The sequence below is a fragment of the Molossus molossus genome, unplaced genomic scaffold, assembly GCF_014108415.1.
Source record: "Molossus molossus isolate mMolMol1 unplaced genomic scaffold, mMolMol1.p scaffold_m16_p_2, whole genome shotgun sequence".
Taxonomy (NCBI): Eukaryota; Metazoa; Chordata; class Mammalia; order Chiroptera; family Molossidae; genus Molossus; species Molossus molossus.
Window position 1 is genome coordinate 27,366,272 of NW_023425355.1, and position 13,651 is coordinate 27,379,922.

Sequence of the window (13,651 nt, forward strand, 5' to 3'; positions counted from 1 at the left end):
GGTCAAATGGAAGTTCGATTTTTAATATTTTGAGGTAACACCATATTGTTTTCCATAGTGGCTGCACCAATCTGCATTCCCACCAGCAGTGTCTCAGAGTCCCCTTTTCTCCACACCCTCACCAACACTTGTGTGATGATTTATTGATGGTGGCCATTCTGACAGGTGTGAGGTGATACTTCATTGATGTTTTAATTTGCATCTCTCTGATGATTAGTGATATTGAGCATTTCTTCATATGTCTCTTAGTCATTTGTATGTCTTGTTTGGAGAGATGTTTATTCATTTCCTCTGCCCATTTTTTAATTGGGTTCTTTGTCTTCCTTTTGTTGAGGCATATGAGCACTCTATATATATTGGAAATTAACCCCTTATCTGATATATCATTGGCAATTACACTCTCCCATACAGTCGGTTGCCTTTCCACTTTGATGATTGTATCTTTTGCTGTGCAGAAGCTTTTGAGTTTAATGTAGTCTCATGTGTTCATTTTCTCCTTTGTTTCTGTTGCCTTAAGTAATGTATCAGTGAAAATTCTGCTGTGTATGATGTCTGAAATTTTGTAGTCTACAGTTTCTTCTACGATTTCTATGGATTCATGAGTCACTTTTAAGTCTTTTATTCATTTTGAGTTTATTCTGGAGTATGGTGTAAGTAGATGATCTAGTTTCATTTTTTTGCATGTAGGTGTCCAGTTTTCCCAACACCATTTATTAAAGAGGCTGTCTTTACTCAACTGTATGCTCTTGCTACCTCTGTCAAATATTAATTGAGCATATTGCCTTGGGTGCATTTCTGGGCTCTCTGTTCTGTTCCACTGGTCTATATGCCTGTTCTTGTGTCAGTACCAGGCTGTTTTGATTACAGTGGCTTTGTAGTATAACCTGAAATCTGGTAATGTGATTCCTCCAGCTTTGTTCCTCTTTTTCAAGATTGCTGTGGCTATTCAAGGTCTTTTTTGATTTCATATAAACTTTTGAAGTATTTGTTCTAGTACTGTGAAGTATGTCATGGGTATTTTGATGGGGATTGCATTGAATCTATAGATTGCTTTGGGTAATATGGACATTTTAATGATGTTAATTCTTCCAATCCATGAACAAGCTATGTGTATTTCCCTTAAGGATAGGAACAAGATAAGGATGCCCACTTTAGCCACTCTTATTTAACATAGTACTGGAAGTCTTAGCCACAGCTATCAGACAGGAATTAAAAATAAAAGGGATCCAAATTGGAAAGGAGAAAGTGAAACTCTCATTATTCGCAGATGACATGATACTATACGTAGAAAACCCCAAAGACTCCATCAAATATTTACTAGACTTAATAAATGAATTTGGCAAAGTAGCAGGATCCAAAATTAATGTCAACAAATTGATGGCATTCTTATACATCAATAATGAACTCACAGAAAGAGAAACTGAAAAAACAACCCCATTTACCGTCGTGACAAAAAATTAAGATACCTAGGAATAAACTTAACCAAAAAAATAAAGGACCTATTCGCAGAAAACTACAGGTCATGCATTGTTTTGTTTTGTTTTCTTTTCTTTTTCATTCTCTGAATGCTATTTTTCAACCCTGTATTCTAATTCGCCGATGTGATCCTTGGCTTCCTCTAATCTACTGTTTAGTACTTCCAATGTATCCTTTTTTTTTTAGATTTTTTATTAATTTATTTATGTTACAGATGTTTCCCCCCCCAGACATCCTCCTCCCCATCCCACCCAGCATTGTTCTTTATATCCATAAGTTATCCATAGATGCATCTAAGTTCTTTAGTTCATCTCATCCACCCCACCCCCACCCCCCTGCTCTGAGGTTTGTCAGTCTGAACCATACTCCTTTCTAAGTCTCTGGGTCTATTTCATTCATCAGCCCACCTTGTTCATTATTCTCCCATGAATTAGTGAGATCATGTGGTATTTGTCTTTCTCTGATTGGCTTATTTTGCTTAGCATAATACTCTCGAGGTCTCTCCATGTTTTCTCAAAGGACAAGAGATCTTTCTTTCTTACAGCTGCATAGTATTCCACTGTATATATGTACCACAGCTTTGTTATCCACTCATCTACTGATGGACACTTGGGCTGTTTCCAGATCTTAGCAATTGTATGTAGTGCTGCTATGAACATAGGGGTACATGTATTCTTTCTCTTTTTTTTATTAATTTATTTATTTTTGTTATAGATGTTTCTCCTTTTTCCCCCACTGATTCCCCCTCCCTCCCTGCCCTGTCCCCAGCTTTGGTGTCCATGTCCATTGTTCATGCACATATGCATATATGTTCTGTGGTTTATCTCTCCCCCACCACCCCCTCTTTTGTGGATTGTCAGGCTGTACCCCACTTCCACATCTCTGGGAGTACCCCATTCTTCAGACTGTTATGTTCATTATATTCCACAAATAAGTGAGATCATATGATACTTGTTTTTCTCTGTTTGGCTTGTTTCACTTAGGATAATACTTTCCAGGTCCTTCCATGTCGTCTCAAAGGATGAGAGATCTTTCTTTCTTACAGCTGCACAGTACTCCATTGTGTATATGTACCACATGTACCACAGCTTTTTTTAAAATTTTCTTATTCATTAATTTATTTCTGTTCCAGATGTTTCTCTTTTTTCCCCCATTGATACCCTCCTCCTGATCCTGCCCCCTCCCAGCATTGTTGTCTATGTTCATTGATCATGTAAATATGCATATAAGTTCTTTAGTTTATCTCTTCCTCCCTTCCCGCACTACTCCTCTGAGGTTTGTCAGTCTGTACCCTACTTGGATGTCTCCCAGTCTATTTTGTTCATCTGCTTATTTTGTTCATTATATTCCACGAATAAGTGATATCATGTGATATTTGTCTTTCTCTGATAGGCTTATTTGGCTTAGCATAACACTCTCCAGGTCCCTCCATGTCGTCTCAAAGCATAAGAGATCTTTCTTTCTCACAGCTGCATAGTATTCCATTGTGTATGTTTCACAGCATTTTTCTCACTCATCTATTGATGGGCACTTGGGCTGTTTCCAGATCTTAGCTATTGTGAATAGAGCTGCTATGAACATGGGGTACATATATTCTTTCTGATTGGTGTTTCAGACTTCTTAGGAAATATTTCTAGAAGTGGGATCACTGGGTCAAATGGCAGTTCAATTTTTAATTTTTTGAGGTAACACCATAGTGTCCTTTCTAATTGGTGTTTCAGGCTTCATAGGATATATTCCTAGAAGTGGAATCACTGGATCAAATGGCCGTTCAATTTTTAATGTTTTGAAGGAACACCATATTGTTTTCCACAGTGGCTGCACCAGTCTGCATTCCCAACAGCAATGTGCTAGGGTCCCTTTTTCTCCATACCCTCACCAGCCCCTGCATTCTTTATTTCTGCTATAGTATTCTTCCTTTCTGACTGGTTATTTTCACAGTTTTCATGCTTTTGAGCATCCTTATAATCATTACTCTGAACTCTATATCTGATCAATTTCTTCTCTCTTTTTCATTTAGCTCTTCTTCTGGATATTTCTCTTATTCTTTCATTTGTTGTTTATTTGTTTGTCTCTCCATTTTGGCTGTTGTTTGGGATTGTTTCTCTGTATTAGATAGATCTGCTACAATTTCCAGTCTTGGTAGAGAGGTTTTATGTCATAGGTGACTTGTGGAACCCAGTGGCACAGTCTCCCTGATCACCAGACCTGGATCCTCTAATAGTGTCCCTTGTGCAAGTTGTGTGGGCCCTCCTGTTGTCACTGAGTCTTCACTGCTATTGGCTTGCCTATGAATGGGTTTGACACTCAGTCTGACTGACAGTGAGGCTCAACTCCAACACAGCATGCAGGGTGCTGTGCTGGTGCGTATCCCACGAAGTGCAATTTGCCTCAACAGGATTTAGGACCTGCCAAATTTCCCTATGGATATACTATTGCAAAGCTTATTGGGCCCTGTTCTGTTGCTGCCTGAAGATGGCCACTGGATTTATTGACTTTGGACATCTTTGAAGGGTCTGAGGTGCAGGTCAATGTCAGACACTGTTTGTGGCTGGCCCTTAGTACCCTGTTCTAAGCTATCAGCGATCCACAGCTTGTGGCTGTTTCTGCTAAGACTGGGTGCTTATGGCAAGGAACAAGCTGAACATCAAGGTCTACTTTTACTAGCCCCAGGCAGAGGAGCATGCCAGGAAAAGACTCAAAGCACCAGAGATCCGCTTCAGCCTGCAGGCTGACTGTTAGTCTCAGTCACTTAATGAGACTCAGGTTGTAGTCTACAGCCAGGTGTAAACTCTACAAGGCAGGGTAAGAGAGTTTCCAGTGGGTGGGGCAATTGCTTATCCCCATGCTAAAGCTACCTGGATGGGAAAGCTAAAGCTACCTGAATGGGAAAACTCTGCCTGAGGAAGATGGCTTCTGCAGAGTAAGGAATGACTCAGCACAGGGATCCTGGTAGTTCTCTCCCCATAGACACCAACCCCATACTTTCCTCATACAGTTCTAGTCCACTCTTCCCTCTCTCTCCCAGAGCCCAAGGTAAATGGCTGAAAATGACATTTAGTGCACTGGCCCATTAAGGGGATGCCTGTGTTTCTAGCCATCTCTCCCTGCTGGACAGAACCCCTGGTGCTTTTCATAGCCAGATGTTATATGGTCACCTTTCCTGGGCTGGGGAGTCTATCTTGGAGTTTAGGCCCTAGATTTATCAGGGAGAACCCCTGATAGCTGATATATGCCTCTAGCACTTCAGCTGCTGCCTTTGGGATCCCAGTTGGCCCTCTCATGCCTCCACACTTCTTACCAATCCCAATATAGGCCCTTCTTGATGTCCTTGGGTATAAGGGTTCTTTCCAGCTAGTCTTTAGTTGTCTTTTGGGATGGTTTTACTATATTGTATTTGTTATTTCCTGTGTGGACATGGGAGAAGGTCAGTGTAGCTTCCACTTAATGTGCCACCATCTTGGAATCTTTCTTTCTTTCTTTCTTTCTTTCTTTCTTTCTTTCTTTCTTTCTTTCTTTCTTTCTTTCTTTCTTTCTTTCTTCTTTCTCTCTCTCTCTCTCTCTCTCTCTCTCTCTCTCTCTCTCCCTCTCTCTCTCTCTTTCTTTCTTTTTTTCATACAGAACTCCCTTTATCATATTTTGAAATTCTGGGATGAACTCCTTTAGTCTTTACTTTTCTGGAAAGCTCTTTATTTTCCCTGCATTTAAAATGGTAGCCTTGCCAGGTAGAATAATCTTGGTTCTAGGTCTTTATTTATCATCACTTTGAATATTTCATGCCAGTCTCATTTGGCCTGAAAATTTTATGTTGAGACATCATCTGACAGTCTTATGGGGATATCTTTGCAGGTATCTGTCTTTCTGTTGCTGCTTTTATGATTTTCTCTTTGTCTTTAACCTTTGCCATTTTAATTATGATGTGTCTTGGTGTGGGTCTCTTTGGGTTCATCTTGTTTGGGACTCTCTGTGCTTCCTGAAACTGTGTTTTTTGTTTTTTGTTTGTTTGTTTTTTTTTCGTCCACTACATGAGGCAAGTTTTCAGTTATTATTTCTTCAAATATATTTCAATTCCTTGCTCTCTCTCTTCTCCTTTGATTCCCAGATGGTGTGGACCTTGTTATACCTGATGTTTGCACATAGGTTCTTGAATCTTCTCTTTCTTTTTAATTTTTCCTTTTTAATACTCTGACTGGGTATTTTCTGCTACATTGTATCCAAATTACTGATACAAATCAGTTAATCATACAAATAGCTTTATCTAATCTGCTATTGATTCCCGCTAGTGTATTCATTTCATATATTGTATTCTTCATTTCTGACTATTTTTATGCTTTCTATGTCCTTTCTTATGCTTAGTATCTCTTTTCTGAAATTCTCAGTGTTCATCTATTCTTCTTCTAAGTTCCTTAAGCATCTTTATAACCATTATTTTGAACACTGCATCTAGTGGATTGTTTGCCTCCATTCAATTTTTTTTTTTCTGGAGATTTCTTGTATTCTTTTATTTGGGACATGTTTCTTTATCTCCTCATTTTGGCTTCCTATCTGTGTTTGTTTCTACATATTCTGTTGATATGCTATTTCTCCCAGTTTTTGTATGGTGGTCTTATATAGTAGGTGTTCTATGAGTCTTAGTGTTGTAGTTTCCCTGATTACCTGAGCTGGGTACTTTAGAAATATCTCTTGTGTGGGTTACATGATCCCTCCTGTTGTATTTGAGTCTTGAATGCTGTTGGCCCAAGTGTGGGTGGGGTTTATCCTCAGACAAGCTGCCTCTAAGGATTGACCCTGACCACAGTGTATGACCCACTGACCCCCATGAGGCTGAATTTGCACCTATAGGTTCTGGTACATGCTGAGACCTCCCTTTCTGTGTGCCACTTGTGGAGCTAATCAGGTTATATTCTGATGTGGTCTGAAGCTAGCCACAATGTATTGATTCTGGTACCTCATGGGAGGGACTGCAGTGCATGTCAATTTCAGACAGTCTGTAGCTAGTCCTGGGCTACCTGTTAAGAGCCACAAGGAAATCCATGGTTAGTAGCTGCCTTTACTTGGCCTGAGTTCTAACTGGAGGGGCCAAGCTATGCACCAAGGCTGCTGACACCACTACTGAGTCTGGGGCAGATCACCAAAAGTCCCAAGGCCCCCCAAAACTCATCACCATCTGCTCGCTGCCTGTTAGACTCACCCTCTAACAGAGCCTCTGGCAGTGCATAAGTTGCATGAGGCAGGCTCTCAGGGAGTTACAAGGTAGGGGTGAGTGTTTCATAGAGATTCAAAGTAGGCACCAGTGCTGGTCTAAGGCCACTCAGCAAAAGTCTCAGGGTACACCAAGGCTAGCTGCTACCTGCCTGAAGCCTACAGACTTTTGCAGGAGGTGGGCCCTCAGGGAGTTGGCAGAGAGCAGCTAGTGCCTTTCCCCAGACTGATGCTGTGGAATCGTGGACACCAGCTAAATGCAGGAATGGTGGTGCCCTCTTATGAATGTGAGAAAAAATGGCCTTCATCCAAAGCCATACAACTCAGTCTCTCCCTGTATGTCTCTGGCATTCCCTGAGTTTGCCTCAACTTCCTTGAGAGTTTTTCAAGAAAGACTGCAACACAGGTCCAGGCTGAAGTCCATGAGCAGATCTCTCCACTGGTAGTTATCTTTGCAGAGTGGGTTCTCAGGTAGTCAGTGGGAGGTGCTAGGGTATCTCTTCTGGCTAATGCTGTATGGAAGGGAGTGCTCAACCCAGGAAAGATGGCATCTGTGGTCAGTATAAAAGAGAGATGCAGCACAAGTACATTGGCAGCTGTCCCTCTAGCCCTTTCCCCAAAGCCACTCCATCCAATCTATCCCTGTATGACTTGTCCCCTCCAAACTACCATCCCTTCCATATAGCCCAGGGTGAGTGCCTACAATGAGATTTTGTGGACTGGTTCTTTAAGAGGGCACCTGCATTTCCAGCAATCTTCTATCACACATGGGTGGATAGAATCTCTGCTGATTTTCACAGCCAGGTATTATGTAGTGCTCTGGGCTGGGGAGCCTGGCATGGGGTTGAGGTCCATTGCTCCTTTGGGGAGACCTCTTCAGCTGAAATATTCCTTCAGATTCTAAACCATCACAAGTGGCCAGCCCTTTTGATGCCCCTGCCCCTCCTACCAGTCTCAATGTGGCTTCTTCTGCATATCCTTAGTTATGACTTCTATTTTGTTAGTCTTCAGATGAATCTTCAGGTTGATTGCTCTGTAGTTTAGTTGTAATTTTGATATGGTCCTGGGAGAAGATAAGTGTAACTTCCATCTACTCTGCCACCATCTTTGATCTCCCAAATGACTTTTTGAATGGAGATTTGTGACCATGTAAATCTCCAACTTCACAAGAATCCAAGAAAGGTAGATCACCTTTGTTCTCTTCTCTGGGAGGTCAAGATGTGAATAGATGCCCATAGTGTATCCTAAGACAAAGACATGGCCACTGAAACCCATGTCAACCAACCATATAGGAGGAGAATAGCTACAGCTTACTTAATTCACAAGACAGAATATGTTCCCTTTCCCTCAGGCTCTAGATACTTACTCTGAAGATTTCATCATATAGTGGATTGATGGTGTCCCGCTTGATGCTGGTTTTTCTTTTTCCTTGCCGGGACTTATCAGGCAGCAGATAAGTCTTCACATATCTAGAAATCAAGGAGAGTACTGAGTAATTTACCATATTTTCTCAACCCATTCTTCACTTCCATGCTCTCCATATACATATGCTATGAGGAAATTAAAATGTCACATCAAGCCCTCTTAGATATACCAATGTTTGCATTTCCCAATCTTGGTCCCTTTCCTACATCTCTTCTAACCACCCTCAATCACACATCATTGTCCATCCAGGAAGTGATAACCTCAGTTCAAGAGTTCCCAAATAGATGCCAGGGTCTTAGCTCTCATCTCAGAGCATCAGTTAGGTTCTAGAAACACTCACGGATTAGAGCGCTTCTTGGCTTCATCGGCATAAGCCAGCTGGTGGCACTCCTTCACGTGGATGACCAAAGTCTGTGTTTGTTGCTCATACTTCAGGGAAAAGGTAATCTTGCCAGTCACAGAGATGTTCCCGAAATCACCAGCTTCACTATAGATGCTCATCGTGCTCCCTATTGTACTCTGAAGATAAAGCACCCACAAACATCTGGCAAAGGTGTATTCCCCCACTCACGTGGCTCACATCTTTCCTCATGATAAAACCACAGTCACTGAATAAAACAAAAGTTTCAAAAGTCCCCACAACAAGCCAGTACTGCCAACAATCTTGTACTCAGAGTATGAGACATCTGGTAGCACTCTCACAGTCCTTCAGGTTAATAAATCAGCTCACGGCTCACATAGGCTCTTAGTTTCTCCTCTTCTCCTCTTTTTACACATTTTATTGTTAACTTTTACCTGCCCCCAAAGATGGGAAAAGTATGGAGGTAAGGTAGGCATTTTTGGTATTTGTTATATATGCTAAAACATTGGCTAGAAGAAGGCAGTTACTAATTAAAACGAAGTACCTTAATTATCTGTGGGTTTCTTTTATCTTATCCTTATTAAGGGCTACAGAAAAAGTGAATGGGTCAGAATTGGGGAGAAAACCCCACCAGAAGTAAAAAGATATTTTCCTCTCAAGTAGTGATAAACTCTGCAAGTCTAGTATTCTCTTCCTGTGTGTGAGCAGTAACAAACTCTAGTCACCCTGGTTCCTGACTCTTGTTCCTCCTAAATATTCATACTTATGAAGTAACTAGGCCCTGATGCTTAAATGTTCCTTTAACTTCTTGATTCCAATTAGTACTGTTGCTTCTTAATCATACTCTGATGCCAATTAATTCTGCCAGGGCCCTTCTCATGATAGTCACTATCCTTAAATGTGATACTTGGTTTGGGCTCCAATGAAGAAATCTAATCTTGCTCACTTCATGGCCTGAGCAACACTTTAGGAAAGATGTTACAGGTCCCTGTTCACAAAGCTGTGATGAAGCATGTCTCTAGCCCTAATTTTTACCCAACGTAATAATCTCTAGGGCAGATGCTGAGGAAGTCACCTAGCTGTGCAGAAGGCAACTATGGTCTAAATTGAGGACAGGAACAAATGCATCTAGGTTACTTGGAGAGAGTGACTATGATTTCCCCAGATTCTGACTCTGCTGCAAGGTGGTGCTTCCTTCCTTCCTAGTATCCAAAGATGTTTTCAGTCAAAGAACTAACAGAACTTACCATGGAGGAGCCACTTCGCAGGCTGCTTCTGGCTAGTTTCTGGCGATGCAACTTCACCAGGTGATCAATGTCTTCTTCTTCTTCGTCCTCTTCCTCTTCCTAAAGTAATAAATACGAATTCAGAGTTAATAAAAATAAGAAATAGTTCAAAGACTAATATTTTTCCTTTAGTGGAAGCCATAATTGTTGATAAACTCTGAGGTGTCATGTGAATATGTACACACATGTCCTTATTTTCCCCCCCTTTTCAGGCTCCCAAACTATATTCCAACCATCTTTCTCAAATATTGAAGAATAAGATTAAGAATATTTCTTTCCAAAACAAAAAAGAATATCTCTTTCCCATTTGACTGCCCCAACCCAGCCATCCATTTACATTTTAATCAAAATAAGTATTTATTTGAGCACCCAACCATATATCAAGCAATGTATTAGCAGATAAAAGAGACAGTGAAGACGATCTTTCTTTAAGCAATTCAGCAACCAGATTTACTTTAGTAATTTGGGAAAATAAAGATTCATATTACCTTTTCCTAAATAATTAAATGCATTGATTGAGATGATCAGATACTAAATTTTACTCTAGATATATAAAATTTCACCTAGTGACCAAGTTAAATACAAAGGTACTTACCATATCCACAATGAGGCCAGGGACAGATTTGCTTCTGTCTCCCAAGGAGCCACTTTCATGTCCCATATCTTCCGGGCGAAGATCAATTACAGATTTAGTATATTCTGAGTGGAAGACCAAAATGGCAAATTAAAAGATACCTATTACTCTCTATACCAATAATTCATCAAGGGTACTCAGAACTTCATTCACAAAAGGCCATGAAGGGAAGACAGCTACCTGAAGGCCTGAAGATTTTTCTGGTGTTTTTCTTGAATATCATTTCACCCTCATCAACAGATACTACATTTTGACCTCCAGGCTGAGTTTCCTAGGAAGGAATAGGGCAAGAAAATGGAAAACGAAAATTAGATAAGTGAAAGGATAGCCTCAAAAAGAATAAGGCACAGGGAATTGATCCAAGATGGTGTAGTAGGTGGAAGTTACAATCACCCCCTCCCAGGACTACATCACAATTACAACCAAATTACAAAACAATTAATCACAATAACCATCTGAAGACTAGCTGAACAGACGTCTTATAACTAAAGATTTACAGAATAAGCAACTTCAAGACTGGTAGGAAGGGTGGAGATGCAAAAAGGGCTGGCCCCACACCCCCGACCATGGTTGATAATCTAGAGGGATATCTCAAATGTAGAGATTCCCCCTGAGGAGTGAGAAGTCTCAACCCCAAGCCGAGCTTCTCAGCCCAGGGCATCAATACACAGAAGAAAAGCCCACAAAACATGTGGTTTTTAAAATCAGCTGGGATCTCCTGGTAGCGGGCAGGACCGGAGGGACGGTGAGTGTGTGAGAGAGTAAGCTAGTGTGTGAGAGAGTGTGACTGGACAAAAAGGTGGACGACCAAACCCAAGCAGTGCAGAGACGCGGAGCAGAAGTTTCCTGTGCTGTGGACAGGAGCAGCCGGCTACCTCGGTAAGTGGTTCTTCAGGGCACTTCTCCCTGCCCCGTGGGGAGGTCCCACCATTATGGAAGATCCCGGGTCTTCCCTGGAAGGAGGCAGTGGGAGTGGATAGGGCCCAGCAACCTGAGCCCACTAGTGTAGCTAGCACCATCAGACCAGTGGACACTCTATGTCAACACAGACCAGTGCACAGTAGTAGAGCTGTAAATGTGCCAGTTGCAGAAACCACAAACAGCTGGGAACCCAGCACCATCCCCCACAGTAGTAGCCTGATCAGAGTCAAGATATACACCCAGCAACAGAGGCTGGGGAGCAGACATCCATCCCCAGGTAACAGAAGCACAGACCAGCAGCTGAGACCCATCCCCAAAAACTACAGCAATAGCTGAGTGGGAGTTGAGCCCCATGGGGCAGCAGCACTCCCCAGCCATGAGCAGCGGGACCTGGGGCTCAACAGAGGCCTGTGCAGTCCAGCATCTGACAAGAGCTGTGGGAAGCCAGAGCCCGGGAGGGACTGTTGAGATCCAGCTTCCCTTGGGTCCTGTGGGGTGCTGGGGCACCAGAGAGGCCTGTGCAACCCAGTAGCCCATAAGAGTAGTGGGAAGTTGGAGCCAGAGAAGGACTGGTGCCATCCAGCTGCCTGCCCATGTGACCTGCAGGGTGAACAGAGAGGCCTATGCAAACCAGCAGGGACTGTTTGATCCAGTTACCAGATGGACCTACAGGATCTGCGGGGTGCTGAAGCACCAGAGAGGCCTGTGTGACCCAGCAGCCCATAAGATAGGCATAGAGCAAGATCCCCAAAGGGACTGTACGATCCAGTTACCCGTGGGACCTGCAGGCTGAGGGGGCACCAGAGAGTCCTGTGCAATCCAGCTGCGTACAAGATAGGCGCAGAGAATGTGAAAATGGGGGCGGAGTGAATAAAAGCTACACAGACAATTTCCCAGGACCAAACCGGAATTACAACTAAAATAAAGACAAATCCTCGAAAAGAGCAACAGTAAAGCAGCAGGACAGGACCATATAACCAGGCAAACTGGTAGAATACGCAGAGCCATGAGAGGGTGAGAAGCTGGGAGCTCACAGACAAAAATAGTCTTAGCTGTGAGCAGCGCCCTTGGAGAATAAAGAACAAGCTGCTCCACAGCTCAGAGAGCCAAGACAGAGCACTAAAATAGCCACAGCCACTCACCTGGGGGCTACAGCAGAGGGAGAGCAGATTGGGCTGGAACTCTGTGGGGACACCCAAGATTTGGAGGGCACTAAGAGTTTTTGCAGAGTTGTGGCCACAAAGGAAGGTGACCAGTGTGCTCCTTCCTAGAACTGTGGAGAATAGCAGCAGCCTCCCCCAACCCCCCTCCCCACCTCCGAGATTCAGCCTTTCCAGGTGAGGGAAAGAAATGCAAATTGAGGCTCATTAACAACCAGCAACTATCCCACCCTCTGGAAATCCTCTTATGCAGAACACCAGAGCTACATTCCAAGGCACTGAGTAACTGAGACTCCTAGCCACCAGGAAAAAGCTAGAGGATAACTGAACCTTTCCTGGGCTTTCAAATCTACCCAGGAAAGTAACACTTGACAGTATTTAATGTGAGACCACCCAGGCTCATCCAAACCCAGTAGAGGGAGCCACAAAGAGCACAATACCAATACCCACAGGGCAAGTTTGCCAGACTCCAAAACCCACTGAGATAGCCAAAATGGTGAAACAAATAAACAAATCCCAAATGAAAGAACAAGAGAACTCTATCAAAGATGAGATAAATGAAATGCAGCTAAGCCAATTTTGAGAGGTAGAGTTCAGAGCCATGATCTAGAGGAAGCTCAACAACATGAGAAAGGACATCATCACCACGAGTAAAGATAGAGAAACATTGAAAACCAACCAAGTGGAAATGAAGAATGGCATAGCAGAAATAAAGAACACATTGGAAGGACTAAACAGCAGAGTAGAGTAAGCTGAAAACTGGATCAGTGAATTACAAGACAGGGTAGAAAAAATAAACCAATCAGAAAACTAAAAGCAAAAACAATTTAAAAAAATGGAAGATAGCTTAAGAGAACTGTGGGACAACTGGAAACGTAATAACATTCGCATCATAGGAGTCCCCGAAGAGGAAGAAAATGTGCAAGGATTAGAGAATATATTTGAAGAAATAGTGACAAAAAACTTCCCTAACTTGGTAAAGGAAGAAAGCAATCAAGTTCAAGAAGCACAGAGAGTCCCAAGTAAGAAGAACCCAAACAGGTCCACACCAAGATACATAGTAATAAATTAAAGACAAAAAGAGAATCCTAAAGACATCAAGAGATAAGCAGCAAATTACCCACAAAGGAAACCTCGTAAGGCTCTCAGCTGACTTCTCAACAGAAACACTACAGGCCAGAACAAA

General features: G+C 42.4%; 1 protein-coding gene across 3 annotated transcripts in view; it reads right to left on the bottom strand.

Annotated features, from left to right (window-relative positions):
* The window catches only part of SYTL4 (synaptotagmin like 4), a 118,287-nt gene that overhangs the window by 18,610 nt on the left and 86,026 nt on the right, over positions 1-13,651 (bottom strand). For all 3 annotated transcript variants that reach the window (XM_036270646.1, XM_036270647.1, XM_036270645.1), the window contains 5 exons: positions 10,565-10,655; positions 10,346-10,449; positions 9,712-9,810; positions 8,444-8,622; positions 8,045-8,147 (listed from right to left, as the gene is read on the bottom strand). In XM_036270646.1, the coding sequence (XP_036126539.1) occupies positions 8,045-8,147; positions 8,444-8,622; positions 9,712-9,810; positions 10,346-10,449; positions 10,565-10,655 (576 nt within the window). The remainder of the gene's footprint in view (positions 1-8,044; positions 8,148-8,443; positions 8,623-9,711; positions 9,811-10,345; positions 10,450-10,564; positions 10,656-13,651) is intronic.